The 15,160-nt window shown below is 41.6% G+C and overlaps 3 protein-coding genes across 4 annotated transcripts in view; 1 reads left to right on the top strand and 2 right to left on the bottom strand.

The window, feature by feature from the left end:
- Window positions 1-13,719, bottom strand: part of LOC136844481 (gamma-butyrobetaine dioxygenase-like) — a 44,202-nt gene extending 30,483 nt beyond the window's left edge. The window contains exons 1-2 of one of the 2 annotated variants that reach the window (XM_067113764.1): window positions 6,512-6,642; window positions 2,795-2,941 (exon numbers count right to left, since the gene is read on the bottom strand). The gene's annotated coding sequence lies outside the window, so the exon portion shown is untranslated. Of the gene's footprint in view, window positions 1-2,794; window positions 2,942-6,511; window positions 6,643-13,420 lie in introns of those variants that run through there. The other variant, XM_067113768.1, reaches the window with a different exon arrangement.
- Window positions 1-15,160, top strand: part of LOC136844479 (WD and tetratricopeptide repeats protein 1-like) — a 157,986-nt gene that overhangs the window by 20,536 nt on the left and 122,290 nt on the right. The gene's annotated exons all lie outside the window — the stretch shown is intronic.
- On the bottom strand, window positions 166-1,210 carry LOC136844484 (uncharacterized). Its single transcript, XM_067113773.1, has 2 exons — window positions 1,079-1,210; window positions 166-938 (listed from the first exon to the last, which is right to left on the bottom strand). The coding sequence occupies exons 1-2, from the start codon at window positions 1,079-1,081 to the stop codon at window positions 276-278; spliced, it is 666 nt and encodes a 221-aa protein (XP_066969874.1). The 5' UTR covers window positions 1,082-1,210; the 3' UTR covers window positions 166-275.

Genomic DNA, 15,160 nt, shown 5'->3' on the forward strand with positions numbered 1-15,160 from the left:
AACTTACAATAATACAAAAAAAGATATTTGTTTCTATAAGTTAATTTTCAACTATATAGTTGTTTGCATATGTCTTAATTGTGTGATTATTATTACTTCATTTTGTTACTTTGATGGTTTTTAGTTCATTGAATAAAAGTTATTTTTCAATTATGTTTATTGCTTATACTAATGCTGAAATATTTACATGGAAACATACAATAATACAAAATATATACATTTGTTTACATTGACACATACACAAAATAGATATAAAAAAAAAATGTTGCCTTAAACTAGAGGTTCTCCAGGAAGCTGCTCGTTGGCAAAGACACGTTGAGGTCCCTGGGTGTGGACGCCACTGCAGGTGCAGACAGCTGCGCGTGCAGCATCGCCACCTGTTGCGCCGTGAGGTTGAGAGGCTGCGCCATGGCACCACTAGGTGTAGCAAGTGGCACATATGTAGCAGGAGCAGGAAGGGGAGCTGGGGCCGCAGGCGGACCATCCCAGAGGGCTTCTGCTTGGGTGTGGGGTATCAGATGACGTGGCGGCCTCGTGATGCCCTCTTTGGTAGCCCTCACAAAGCGCTGTATGGCAGAGATGAACTCCACCTTCAGCGCCATCCTCAGCTCAGGCCCCACATCTGCACAGTCGGCGGAAAGCTCCTCCAGGGCGTTCCGCCAGTACACCAGCCTGGGGTCACACAGAGGTCTTATGGCCCCCTGTAGCCTTTGCCGAGCTGACTCTGCTTGTTGAAGCAACACGTCCAGGACCCCACTTGCAGCCTTGTCCTCCTTCCGTGACTTCCTTTGTGGTGCAGGATCATCAATGGTGGAGGACCGGTCATCGGACGAGCAGGGGACTGGAGTGGCACTGCCAGCAGGATCACAAAGGGCAGGAACATCAAGGGCAGGACCATGGCCAGGAGGGTTGCTGCAAGCAGCTGCAGCAGACGCAGACTGTAAAGAGATGGAACATGTATGAGAGAATGTAAATGTACTGTGAATGACAAGGTTGTAGTTCCATTAATTAAATAAACTGTGCATTAAAGTTTCAGTCACTGATTTACTAAACAGCGAAACAATAAAATAAGACATACCATCGGAAGTCCCAACACCTTGGGCTTCTTTTGGCGGACAATGTGGGGCTTGAGGAAGTGGAAGATGTTCAGTATCCACTTCTCACGGTCCGTCAGTCGTCTGCTGGCCCCCTGACCACTTTTTTCGGCTGTGAGGCGTCCAAAGCGGGTCCTGAGGGAGGTGAAACAGGTCCGGAGTTCAGGGCCTGACACAGGAGGAGCCAGTGACCTCCCCCCTCTCCTCAAATGCCCTGCACACCCTGGCCTTGTCCTTGTATGCTGTCATGCCCTTGTTATAAATGAATTCGGCCTCCTGCTCCAACCACTCCCTACCAGCCTCTCATTTTCATCTGAGAGGATGACAGAGGGTTCTTCTTTCGCACGCGTTTCCAGTCCCAGGGCGGTGCCGTCCAGCAGCTTCGTCGTTCCCGTCATCATCGGCGCGAGTCGACGTCATCCAGGCCGGCATCCTCGTCGTTGAAGAGGCTATGGTCACTGGCCATGTCCTCGACCTCGTCAGCCTCTCAAGGTTTATGACAACATCCTCCTCCATGGTGACTGCAGGGGTGCCTGCAGCAGGTGGCTGCCACGTAGAGGCCGTCTCCGCTCCTGACTGGGATGTTGGAGGCTTGTAAGCCCCCTTCCGCTGTCTGTTGCTGCTAACTTTCGGCATTTTCTGCTGACGAAGGCGCTGGAGGGGCGAGAAACGGTGTTGCTGCTGTCTGTCCGGGAGAAGAACTGATGCCGCATCCGCGCCGCAAGCTGTTTTATACACCCGACACAGCGTTGCCTCATCGTCTCAGGTCCTGGGGGAGAGGCGCTGTTGCCACGTTTACTCCCGAACCTCGTGGGGACCCACGCGGTTCTTGGCGGGAACGGGAAAGCAGCGGGGGGCCACGCGTCATTGCCCGCAGGGCGTGCAGACCACGCCACGGATGCACCACGTGGTGCGTGTGGAACCACGCAAAATGACGGATGACGTGAACAGACACGTATCTTTTGAACATATCGAAACGTACGTGGCTCCCCACGCATGCTGGGATGGTGCGTATCGACCTCCCGACTCCGCCCCGCATGTCCACGATCTTAAATACGCATTACGGAACTTTTTCGTAGTACTTACGTAAGCTGTTGCCAACTACCAGTTTCCATTCATACGTGAACATGCGTGGGCTGATACGTGAATGTGTGAACGGGGCTTAAGTTGGACAGCATAGTGCTATGTTGATTTAGGCTCAGGCTTATCTCATCCATAAAAAAATAACTAAATTCTAAATAATTTATAACATACCTTCTACAGTTGTTTAGGTTGTCCCGCCTCTAAGGTTGAAGGGAGCGCTCATTTCGTTTTCGTCTCACACTCTCAGTCTCACACGTCACACGTGCACGTGTTATGATTGTTATTATTATTTCATCAAGGCGGCCGCGACTGGGAAGGTGGGGGGTCCTGTGTGGAGCAAACACTTCCCCAACTCTCCCCCCGCCCCCCGCACCACTCCCACAACCGTATGTCTTCCAAAACAAAGGCTACAGAGGGTGAGGCCATAGTTTTGTTTTGGTCGGCTGGCGTCTTTTTTTTTTCTTTTTTTTGCATAAATGTTACTAAGTTTTCACTGAAATCCTATTCAAATTCCCCAGATTTCCCCAAATTTATCGAATTCCCCAGATTTTCCCAAAAAACATTCAAAATTCCCAATCTGGGGACAAATTCCCCAAAAGTGGGATCACTGTTTATACCTTTGGAATTTATGGCTTTCTCTTCCTAGATGGCGTCGTGATCACTCTGCAGGCAGTGTGGCTCCGATTTCAAAATGGCGGAACACACGTGTTCAGCCAGCCAGCTGGCCTGCCTCAGGCGACGATTAACTCTGGTCGGGTCCGCACCTGGAATTAATTAATGGATTTCCAACAGCACTTTGGACAAGAAAGGGGTTTTCCCACAGAAGGCGTGGTGAGAGGTTTTAGAGGCGAATTTGCCTACAATGAATCTTACTAAATTGACCTTATTGAATTACTTAGTCCTTTTTACTTTGAATTATTGCATGAAATATCACTGAATATCACAGACCTTCGTGGACCTGTCGTTGTTGCCGAGGGAAGATTTCAATTTCGAAGTGTAAAGGTTTTCCACTACAGACAGCTCCAAGGGATAAACGGCGATCACTACTTAATTCTTGATCATGTGTGGTGGTTTTGTTACAATCATGTTTGTTCTATTGGGTCCTCCTTTATATTCAAACAGTCTTACACGTGCTTGGGGCTTTATTTTTCCCACGTAAATTGCATTACAGCAATCACACTCATGTTTATAAACAATATAAGATTGTAGCTCTCGGGGTAAAATTTCCTTGTACTTAAACAAGCTACCGATGGTGTACTTATGTTTAAATACCACCTTGACATATTCTGGGGGTAAAATTCCCATATAATTTTGACAGGATAAAACTCCTATTGTCATAGAAATCATTGAAAAATATAGCACCGCTTTTTACTGACTTTTGAAATCGCAACTTTAGGGGACATTAACTTTTCCAACTGTTTGCCGACATTTGTATCTGTGAAAGCAATACCATTAAACCATTCAGTATTCCAGAAGCTCCTGAAAGTATGTGGCTCTGTCTACATATTATGATCCACATTATGATTTTATTTAAACTTATCTCTCTCGCCCCGCCCCGTAGGGCACCTCACATGGTGCCCTGTAGGCTTTACTTAAGACTCTTTGCAGCGTCCCTTCGGCCCCTAGCTGCAGTCCTTTTCATTCTTGCACTGTATTTCCATTCATAGTCTCTCTTCCATCTTACTTTCCACCCTCTCCTAACGACTGTTTCATGGTGCAACTGCGAGGTTTTCCTTCTGTTACACCTTTAAACCCTTTATATTTCTCTCAATTTCCCTTTCAGCGCTGAATGACCTCATAGGCCCCAGCGCTTGGCCTTTGGCCTAAATTTTATATTCCATTCCATTCCATTCTATTTCATTCACAATGTCTCAATGGTAGAGTATTCTGCTTTACTAAGCTTATCCAAAGATAAGTCAATAGTGATAATGACGCCTGATCAAGGTAAAGGCGTTGTTATTTTTAAAAAGGGTGAATATGTAAGATACAATTCATTCCTGACGATCACAATAAATTCGAAGTAGTTAAGGACGATATTCTTTTAGTTACTGAATAAAGACAAAAGCATTAATAGGTTCGAAGTCTGAGAGTGTTCTGGATGAACTTGTGATGATCTGTTCATCACTGGAGTGCTGTGTGGTCTCTCGGGGGGTGCCCAAGGAGGGAATTCCACTCAGACCAATCATGTCAGCCCTTTTCAGTTCCTCGCTGGACGAGTCGGTAGAGTTCTCGGCTAGCACTCTGCTAGGCCCGAGTTCGAGTCTCCGGCCGGCCAGTGAAGAATTAGAGGAATTTATTTCTGGTGACAGAAATTAATTTCTCGGTGTATTGTGGTTCGGATTCCACAATAAGCTGTAGGTCCCGTTGCTAGGTAACCAACTGGTTCTTAGCCGCGTAAAATAAGTCTAATCCTTCAGGCCAGCCCTACGAGAGCTGTTAATCAGCTCAGTGGTCTGGTTAAACTAAGGTATACTTTTTTATATAGCTACTTTAAATTGTCATTTGCCTATGTTTCTTGTTCTTACTTTAGCTCCTGTAACATGTAACCAATACACAGCTAAAGGGTCTTTAACTTTTGCTGAAGAAATTTTCGATCTAGAACTGGGTAATTGTGTCCATGCAAGTTTCGATGTGAAATCAGTATTTGTTAATATCCCTTTAACCTAACGTCTCCAACAGTATGCAAAGTTTTGAAAAACAACAGTTGCGCAACTTGCGTCTGAAGGTTTTTTCTGCTTAACAAAAATGTTTAGAAAGAATGGCGCCGCAAAAGGAAACCGTCTCAGTGCTACTTTAGCCCATGCCTTTTTATCTCATCACGTTGTTTTGCGTAATCATTTTTAGCCATTGTTTTGCAGACAATGTGTAGATGGAACATTTTAAATATTTAGATCTGAAGAACATATACCCCTGTTTCTTGTTTATTTGACCTCTAAACGCCGGAATATTAAATTCACTTCAGAAATAGATAAAAATAATACTTTAGCTTTCCTTGACGTGCTTGTAAGTAAAAAAATAAGTGGTAACACCTTTTCGACATCTGTAATAGAGGAAACCAACATTTACAGGACTCGACTAAATTTTCCTCATTTGTTCCTTAAGTTTATAAAAGTAACTTGGTCTCCAATTGTTCAAGTTATTTCTGTCTCCATTCAGAATTTCAGTTTAGAAAGAAATGCTTCACAAAAACGGTTCTAATATTACTTTCGTGGATAATGTCCCCTAAAGTTACTATTTTAAAGGTCAGTAAAGCAGTGCTATATTTTCTATGTTTTTCTGTGGGAATATGAGTTTTCCTATTCAAAATCGGCTACTGAACCTTGAAAGAGAATTTTACCACGAAATTAATGTCAGGGTGTTTAAACCTAAATACACCATCAGTAGCTTGTTTAAGCACAAGGAAAATGGAACCCTCAGAGCTACAATCTTATGTTGTTCAAAAACATAAGTGCGGTCGCTGTAATGTAATTTACGTGGGAAAAACAAAGCGCCAAGCATGTGTTCGATGGTTTGAACATCTAGGAAGATCCATTAGAACAAAGAGGCTTTTAGCTAAACCACCATTCAGTACCATGCGTGGTCACAGATTGTGTAGTGATCTCTGTTTATGCTTAGATTCTTTTTCCATTCTCCAGTCGATGGCTTCCTTGGAACTGTCTGTAGCGGAAAGCCTTTACACTGAAACTGAAACCTTCCTTCGGTAACAACGAGAGGTCCACGGAGATGCTGTGTTTGTTCATTAAGTGTGTGCTTTTATTTTACAGGTATTTATTTAGTTTAGTATTTCTTTGTTTCGTTTTTTTATGTCTGTACACAACCAATTTTCATCTAATTTCGTTTTTAGAGTATTGTATTCCAGTGTTCGTATATACATATATATATATATATATATATATATATATATATATATATATATATATATATATATATATATATATATATATATATATATATATATTACTAAAAGGACTTCATTCTGTGGCCTGTTTGTCCAAGAAAGCTAGTAACTTTTTCTAAATAAATACTCCATTAGATACCATCCAGTTTGAATGAGGTCCTTTTAGTAATTCTGATAATGCACAGAACAATTGTGTATGTGATAAAGTTAATATATATATATATATATATATATATATATATATATATATATATATATATATATATATATATATATATATATATATATATAATTTACATATATACGTATGTATATGTATGTATATTATATATACATGTATATATATATATATATATATATATATATATACATACATACACATACATACATAAAACACAAGACTCAGTTTCGCGAGAGACGGAACAGTGTGTCTTACCTGGTCTCGCTGGTCTTACTTGTGCTGAACAGCTCCGAGAAGTGACACTTCGACGGAGGGAAGGCGAAGCAGTGACCTTGACTCTAACGTGCGACTAACGAGAGATTAGGAAAAACATATGCATACTGCAGCCTTCTTTGTTATCTTTCCCCTTTCAAGACAATCCCGCACGTAATCTCAGTGTCATTAGATATGGCTGAGCAAGGTCTACAGCTGATATTTTCCATCGACACGAATTGCTGTACAACGTCCAAGCTGTTATGTTGTTTTTTTTTTGACGTTTTACGTTAAAACAAACTTAAGTTTCCAAGACACGTGTCATCAGATTTATATCTACATAAGTAAAAAATACGCCGATGTTTCTTCGAAGCAATCGAGTTTTCTGTACAGCGTATAATCAAGGCCAGTGAAAATAGATCTATCTTTCGGTGGTCTCGGTATAATGGTGGCCTGTCCTACATCGTTGCCAGAGGCACGACTATGGCTAACTTTAATCTTAAATAAAATAAAAACTACTAAGGCTAGAGGGCTGTATGTTTGATGACTGGAGGGTGGATGATCAACACAGCAACTTACGGGCCTCTAGCCTCACTAGTTTTTAAGATCTGAGGCGGACAGAAAAAGTGCGGACGGACAGACAAAGCCGGCACAATAGCTTTCTTTCACAGAAAATTAAAAAAAGGCGTCCTAAGCACCCATTCGTTCTTATATACCTGGTCTGGTAAAACTAAGGTATATTTATCTTTTTACTAGCTGTCAGGAAGCGAGAGACTAAAATCTGAGTACTCATATGACAACATACTTAACTGCAGGTCCTACTCGACAATCTACACGAGTAAGCGTAGTTCGAATGAGATTCCATCTTTCCATGTATCTAATATTTTCTTTGGAATTCGACCGTCATGCATTCTAATAAGGGGCTATTGGCATCAGGGTTTAAAATATAACATTTCTAGAGACCCAACTTTCTAACATGATAACATGACTTGAAGCAGATAAGATCCGTTGAATCATGACCCTAACATATTTTTCGTCCTAGCGGCAGTGGCTTGTGTCAGTTATTTTTTTTAGATGATTTTCAGTTCTGATAAATGTCCTTTATAAACAGGTTACAACACTGCAAATGCATCAGAGAATGAAGCCGGAAAAGCCGTGAAAAAGACTGGCGGTACTGAACCTTAACGTTTTTAGTTTTCCGTAAAAGATAACTATTGTAATGGCTTTGTGTCCGTCCGCACTTTTTCTGTCCGTACTCACATCTAAAAAACCACTGAGGCTAGAGGGCTGCAAACTGGTACGTTGATCATCCACCCTCCAATCATCAAACGTACCAAATTGCAGCCCTCATGCCTTAGTAGTTTTTATTTTATTTAAGGTTAAAATTAGCCATGATCTATAGCGGTGCCAGCAACACATGCCACCACCGGACCGTGGCTGAGTTTTATGGACCGCGGCTGGGAGTTTCATGAGCTGTGGGTGAAAGTTTCATACAGCATTATACGCTGTATGAAGAAACTTCTGAGCATTTTTTACTTGTTCTTGAAACCGAAGACAGGATGACAGATTCGAAATTGCCCCAGTTATGACGCTGCCGTTATGGAGTTACGCACACAACCTCCCACTTCTTGCGTCGTTCTTACTTCTGCGAGAACGCTCAGTCGTTAACACCCGTAGAGAGCCAGCGCCGTCAGTGAATTTCACGCGGTGCACTGTAGTCATTACTAAAGGCTCTTTGCAGCGTCCCTTAGGCCCCTAGCTGCAACTCCTTTCTTACTGTTTGCTGTGCCTCCACTAATATTTTCTTCCTTCCATCTTGCTATCCATCCTCTCCCAACTATTGTTTCAGTGCAACCGAGGTTTTCCTCCTGTTACACCTTTAAACCTCTCTGCTCTCAATTTCCTTTTCAGCTCCGTAAAAAAAAAAAAAAAATAAATAAAAATAAAAACATCCATAGAGGCATAAAAATCAGACACTGCCCCCAAATGCAACAAGCCAAAAAGAAAAACCTACGAAAGAAAACAAGCAGTCGAAACACTAACATCCCCCTTCCCCCATAAAGGGCTGTATAGGAGGTGCATACGTCGTGTTTTATGGGTTAACAACGAATTGAACTGAATATACAGCATTTAGGCCAAAGGCCAAGCACTGAGACCTATGAGGTCATTCAGCGCTAAAACGGAAATTTACAGTAAAAGTTTAAAAGGTATAACAGGAGGAAAACATCGCAGTTGCACAATGGATCAGTTGTTAGGAGAGGGTGGGAACTAAGCTGGAAGAAAGAGAATATGAGAGGAGGTACAGTAAAAGAAACGAAAGGGGTTGCCGCTAGGGGCCAAAGGCACGCTGCAAAGAACTTTAAGTAATGACTACAGTGCACCGCATGAGGAGCACTGACGGCGCTACACCCCTACGGGGGGGGTCAACAACGAAGCTCCGGAAGTCACGCCTATCATTGTCAACAATCTCCCCTTTCTGGACTCTACGTGAACGATAACTACTCCGCACCCCTGTAAAAACTTTCCCCAACTGCAAATCCATTATATTAAAAATTCCTGCACAGTTTCTTTCGTCGACCAACAAGCCTTGCCTGATCTCAAATATATTGAAAATATTAAACCATCATATAATGTTCTTTAAATCCACACAAAAATGGAAAAACAAAAGAAGCAAAAACGCTCAAAGTAAAAATCAAAATATTATCATCATCCCGATACACAGATATTAATAATAAAAAACCAACGGGGGGAAATTCCTTCCTTAGGCCTATAGCCGCGCCCGTAACCCAATGAAAGAGCTGAGCGCAAGGCCAGCGTGTGAATCAAGGTCAAGCTAGCAGATCCCACAAGTAAGTATACCTTAGTTTAACCAGACCACTGAGCTGATTAACAGCTCTCCTAGGGCTGGCCCGAAGGATTAGATTTACTTTACGTGGCTGAGAACCAACTGGTTATAGTTGAGGAGCTGGATAGGGTTCCCATGCACCCCCCTGACATATACTTGCAGATTGTACCAAAATTTAGCAAAAGTCATCTAGAAAATGGTAAGCCTTATTAACAGGTGATCAAAATGTCCCACGTATGTTTTGTATGCAAATTAGTGCAGCCATTATGGGAAAATCGTTTTTCCGCAATATCTCCATTAGTATTCAATATGGGAAAGCAAATGAGGTGTCTACCCCTATATTTTGAGGGTCAATAGTTATGTTAATGGTATTGTTGAAGTGTTACAGGGACAGTCTAGTAGATTGGGACATAACAAAAGTCATAGCAACTAAAATATACATCAATTAGCAAGTGCTGTGTCAAAATTTGTATCCCATTTATTGTAAGTAAAGACAACAGACTGTATCACCAATTACAATAGATATCCCTCTAACTGGACCGATTAATGTTATCAGGATATCAGTTTGCTATTAACATCAAGATATGTGAACATGAAACCTACAACAAATCTCATACAAGCAACATCCAGGTAAATGTTGCAAGCCAGCAAACACAGCCAATAACACTGGCGTACAAGAAATGTCACTCATAAAATAGTAGACAAGAAATATCACTCATCAGAGTCATCGTCACTGTCAAACACATCATCTTAGTCAAACTCATTCTCTGGTTCATTCTCATCTTCTTCATGACTTACTGTGTCCAGCAAGTCTACAAGTGAAGGTGGTAAAACTGGTTCCTGGGACCAGATTGGTTCCAAGATCCCATTCTCAGTCTTCATCCAGCCTTGCCCATCTGCATAGGGTTGAGGTGCTTCCAGGATAGGGTCATCAGCTCTCTTGTATATAGCAGCACGGTGATTAGCACGCTGAATATGTGGAATCAAAGCAGCCTGGCAAGGAGGGAGGCGAGCGAGATCGACCTTGGACTTTGAGGTAAGCCTTTCATCTTCACCCACCATCTTGCGAAGCAGTTTTGCACGTGCAGCATTGACAGATGTCTCACGACTCATTCCATACATGATGCAAGTGAACTGCTCTAAGCTCTGAGAAAGACCCTGATTGGTTTGCCATTCATCGCCAAGCTGCCTGAATGTGTTCTGGAATCTGGGGCTCTTTTCCAGTTTCTTCAAGGCTGCAACCTTTCCTTTGCCCTTGAATGCACTGGTGCAGTCCTCTCCTGTGAAGTCATACAGCCCCATCACAGCAGCGCAATAATCTGGTCCCATGGTTTCTGCGAGGTCAGAAACATTTAGCAACATTCTGTGTTTTCCTGATCCTATGTCCAGATAAACTCTGAGGTTGATCTTGTGAGCATGGTAGAGGAGAATGACAAAGACATCTTTGTCACTCATCTCAACATCTTCCTTTCCAGTAGTGACAAGACTTAAGAACCTAATAAGGCTATCAGGCAGAATTTTGAAAATAGCCAGATCCATGTCATCTGCAGTAAAAGGCCAAGGAAGGTCTTGGGATTGTTGAAAGGCTTGCAAAATACAGTTGCGCAGCACCAGAGCAACATCTTGTTCCTTGTCTGAGTTTCCCAGTATGTAGGCTCTTGCCAGGGCTTCAGAAACAGTCATTTTGGCTTTATATACAAGCCAGAATGAAAGTACACCTGCACTGCTTTGACGAAGTTTCGTAAACTGAATGAACTCTGCCAATGGATCATTTTGCAGGCGCTTCAGCAGTTTCTCGGAACGGTAGTTTGGGTTTTCATAACCATTTTTTTCTAATTCCTCTATGAACAGCAGTCGCAAAGAAGACAGTTTCACAACCTCATCGTCACGGATGATATGCCTCTGAATATGTTCCACCACTGAAACAAAAGCTTTTTCATGGGCAGCTGCGATCTTGGCTTGTTCTGTGTCTTGGGCATCTCTCACATTTTCAAACTTGCGTTCGTGGTTCTTAAATGCAGTACGAAAGGACTGGTAGCATGATGGATGGAACTGGGCCTCACAAGCAAACAAATCTTTGTCTTTCACAAGTCTATAAAGTCGCATAAGACCCATTTTTTGGGCACGTGACTCAACTTCCTCCCATGCATTTGATTTGTTTCTATATGAAGCGAAATACCGGGGTCGCTCTGTTTTGCGTTTAGCATCTTTTATCTCTATTTTCTCACAGAAGATACATTCAGCAGGGAATATAGGTTCTCCAGAGGCCAATTTACGAGGGGAATGATGTCTCTGTGAAGTAGAGGCTTCATCTTTGGTTTCATCTTTCAAACGATGAAGATTTGCACTGAAACGCTGGTAACACTGCTGATGGTAGCCGATGTTCTGCAGTTCATCAGGAAGTGTTTCAGGAATTTGTTCACATATGACTTGCATACGATATGGTGAATCCAGTGGTTGTCTGTACCTTTGATCTCGAATATCATGTAGGTGTTCCAATTTCTCAGAAGGTGTCCCTTTGATGTTGCTGAAGGATATGAAGTTCCCATGGTCATTCAAAGTAGCATCATGGAGTATACATATAGATGTTACAGGAGCTGCAGTTTTACTGTATTTTCTTTTTGGCATATTTTCCACCACCACAGTTTAGCATCTACTCTCTACTACTGTTCACTTGCAACCATTACTGTACAACCACCACCACACATGCACACATGCACATCTCCAACACCAGGTACCTGAAGGAAAAACAAAGCAGCAATGTATAGCATGAAAAGAAGCTATTTTGGCCACAATATCAGCAGAATATTCACTTTTGACCTTACAATACATGCTATGACATTACAAATAGCTTTATCCAACTCCCTGACCCTACAAATGTAGGGTTAGACACCTTGTTTGCTTTGCTATCTTCAATAGTAATGGAGATATTGCGGAAAAACAAATTTTCCGTAATGGCCGCACAAATTTACATATAAAACATACGTGGGACATTTTGATCACCTGTTAATAAGGCTTATCATTTTCTAGACGACATTTGCTAAATTTTGGTACCATTTGCAAGTATATGTCAGGGGGGTGCATGGGAACCCTATCTATGTACTAGACTATTATCTAGCAACGGGACCTGCAGCTTATTATGGAATCCGAACCACATTATGACGAGAAATGAATTTCTATCACCAGAAATAAATTCCTCTAATTCTTCACTGGCCGGCCGGAGAGCTCTACCCACCCCTTCAATAAAGAACTAACCAGATCCCACAACGAAAGAAAAGCAGATGAGAAAAAAAGAAGGCTAATCCCCCCAAAGTAAAATTTTCCCTCCATGTCCCCCTGCTTGCAAGCGATAAACGCTGAAATTGCAAAGGAGGTGAGGACGCTTGTCGCCACGCGGATAAATGAGTATGCAAGTAAAAGACCACACCTACTGTCGTCAAACCGAGACCTCACAAAAATGAAAAAGAAGTCCTCCCTCCGGAGGAAAGACTCCCCCTCCCCGACATCACCTACAACTGCCTGCAAGAAATAAACGTTGAAGCAGCAATCAAGACAAAGGCCTAGTTACCAAGCAAAGAAAATCACACCTCTCTTGCCAAAATCGCTGAAGCGTAATGTCGCAACCGACGACTGCCTCCGAGCTGCTAGAATGATGACGGCAGGAGAAAATGCCTCGTCTCATTACCGTCACGCGAGACACCGGCCCATTATATATAAAATATATAAATACGCTCGCGATCGATTCATACATCAATATGGTATCCGTAAAACGAAAGCGATTGCAGAAAAAAGAGAGAGAGATAAAAAAAAAACACACACACACAAGGAGAGGAAAAACAGGCCCTCACCTGAACTCCCTTTGTTCTCATAATTAAAACAACCTGATAAGGGGAAAAACAAAAAAAAAAAAAACAAAGGAAAAACCCCTCAATAAAGTGCACCCACAAAAATAATCTATTCGCACCCCATAATATTTCATAAGAAAAAAAACAAAAGACCGAATTAAGAGAGAGATAAAAAAAAAATTCAACTGCACCGACAGGAAAACTCAAAAAAGGAAAACTTACTCCTTTCCTCCCCTGCTTCTCTCGAGCCCCAGTGTCCGCGATGATCCCGACAGCAGCCGACTCCGAACAGCGCTTAAAAACCACACCAAAATACCTAATTCGTAGAAAACTGCGGTAAAAACACACAAATACTCCCCGAACCGCAACAAAAGACATCGGGCACTAAATCACGCCCTAGATAACAACAGCACTCGTTAAAGAAGACTGAACAAAAGATCGTCCCCAGCTAACCTGGCGACCGATAACTGCCGATGCCGTGAAACTTTTACTAATGGCCGGAGTGCCAACCGCTCCGAGACAAACACCTCACCAAATACGTCTCCTAACTAACTACCTAAATGTTGTGTCGTCATGACATTTGATAGGAATTGCTATAAAGTTCAAGATCTCAATGAAATGTTTTTGTTCCATCTGTAAGGTCGCGAATCCCAGATCCGGAACCAGTTTATGAAGTGATGGATAATTCTTCTGTTCATAATGAAAAAGAAGTAAAAGAATGGTTTAGAGCCCATTTTAAGATATCATTCGGATTGAATGCCCAGTTTAGTCTGCGGACTTAAACCGAATAGATAATCTTTGGGCTTATTTTGTAAGCAACTGGGATAGTAGTTAAGTAAGGAGCAAAGGAGCTCTAATTAGTCACCCCAAGTCAGTATGGGAGTTACTCAGACCTAAAAGTCAAGAAGTCAACGTTTGTAGAAAACTCGTGGATTCTATGCCGAGGAGACTGGGTGAAGTCATCTAAGAGTGTCCCACACAAAATATTGAGAGAGAGAGAGGTGTTCTGTGTGTGTTTAATTTGATGAAATATGGGTTTAGTTTACTTCTAATGCAGGTAGTTCTCTTTATTATGCATACACGCACACACACGCGCGCGCGCGCGCACACCACACACACACACACACACACACACACACACACACACACTATATATATATATATATATATATATATATATATATATATATATATATATATATATATATATATATATATATGAAACACATAATCACGTGTGGAACAGAAATAAATTTCTGACTCACATCAGGATCAGCCCAGGTCTCTCAATTGTGCCTTTCGATTGAAAACCTGGGTTCGATCCTGATGTGAGTCAACACACACACACACACACACCCACACACACACACACACACACACACACACACACGCACACGCACACGCACACACACACACACACACACACACATATATATATATATATATATATATATATATATATTTATTTATTTATTTTCTTTCTGGTAATTATGCATGCAGATATTTCTCGTTATTTTATAACACTGAAAATACATTTTTATTTTGTATTGTGTTTATGTTACCTAAATAAAAAAGATATTAAGTTTCACTAGTTTACAGTATACAAAGGATTAGTCGTTCAAATACCAGTCTTGAAAAATTTTATTTATATCAACATACCAGCAAATGTTTACACAAATCGTAATTGCTGATGTTACTTAGGCTAATAGTTCAACTTACAATAATCATAGGCCTATGTCCACAAATTTTACACAAAAAAGATAAAACATATAGTAATGGCCTTTGAAGATGAAAGTATTAAACCATAAGAACAGTGATGACCTTTGAAGTTAATATGCTGTAATCAAGTAACGTATTACAACAATATCAGAGAAAAAATCGTTTTAAGGGAAACGAGAGGTAATTTCTCTGACGCACCAGTAGTGTCTGTGGGTTTTCCTTGAGCTTGAGACGGAGTTGCCA

This window comes from Macrobrachium rosenbergii, chromosome 12 (genome assembly GCF_040412425.1).
Source record: "Macrobrachium rosenbergii isolate ZJJX-2024 chromosome 12, ASM4041242v1, whole genome shotgun sequence".
NCBI classification, from domain to species: domain Eukaryota; kingdom Metazoa; phylum Arthropoda; class Malacostraca; order Decapoda; family Palaemonidae; genus Macrobrachium; species Macrobrachium rosenbergii.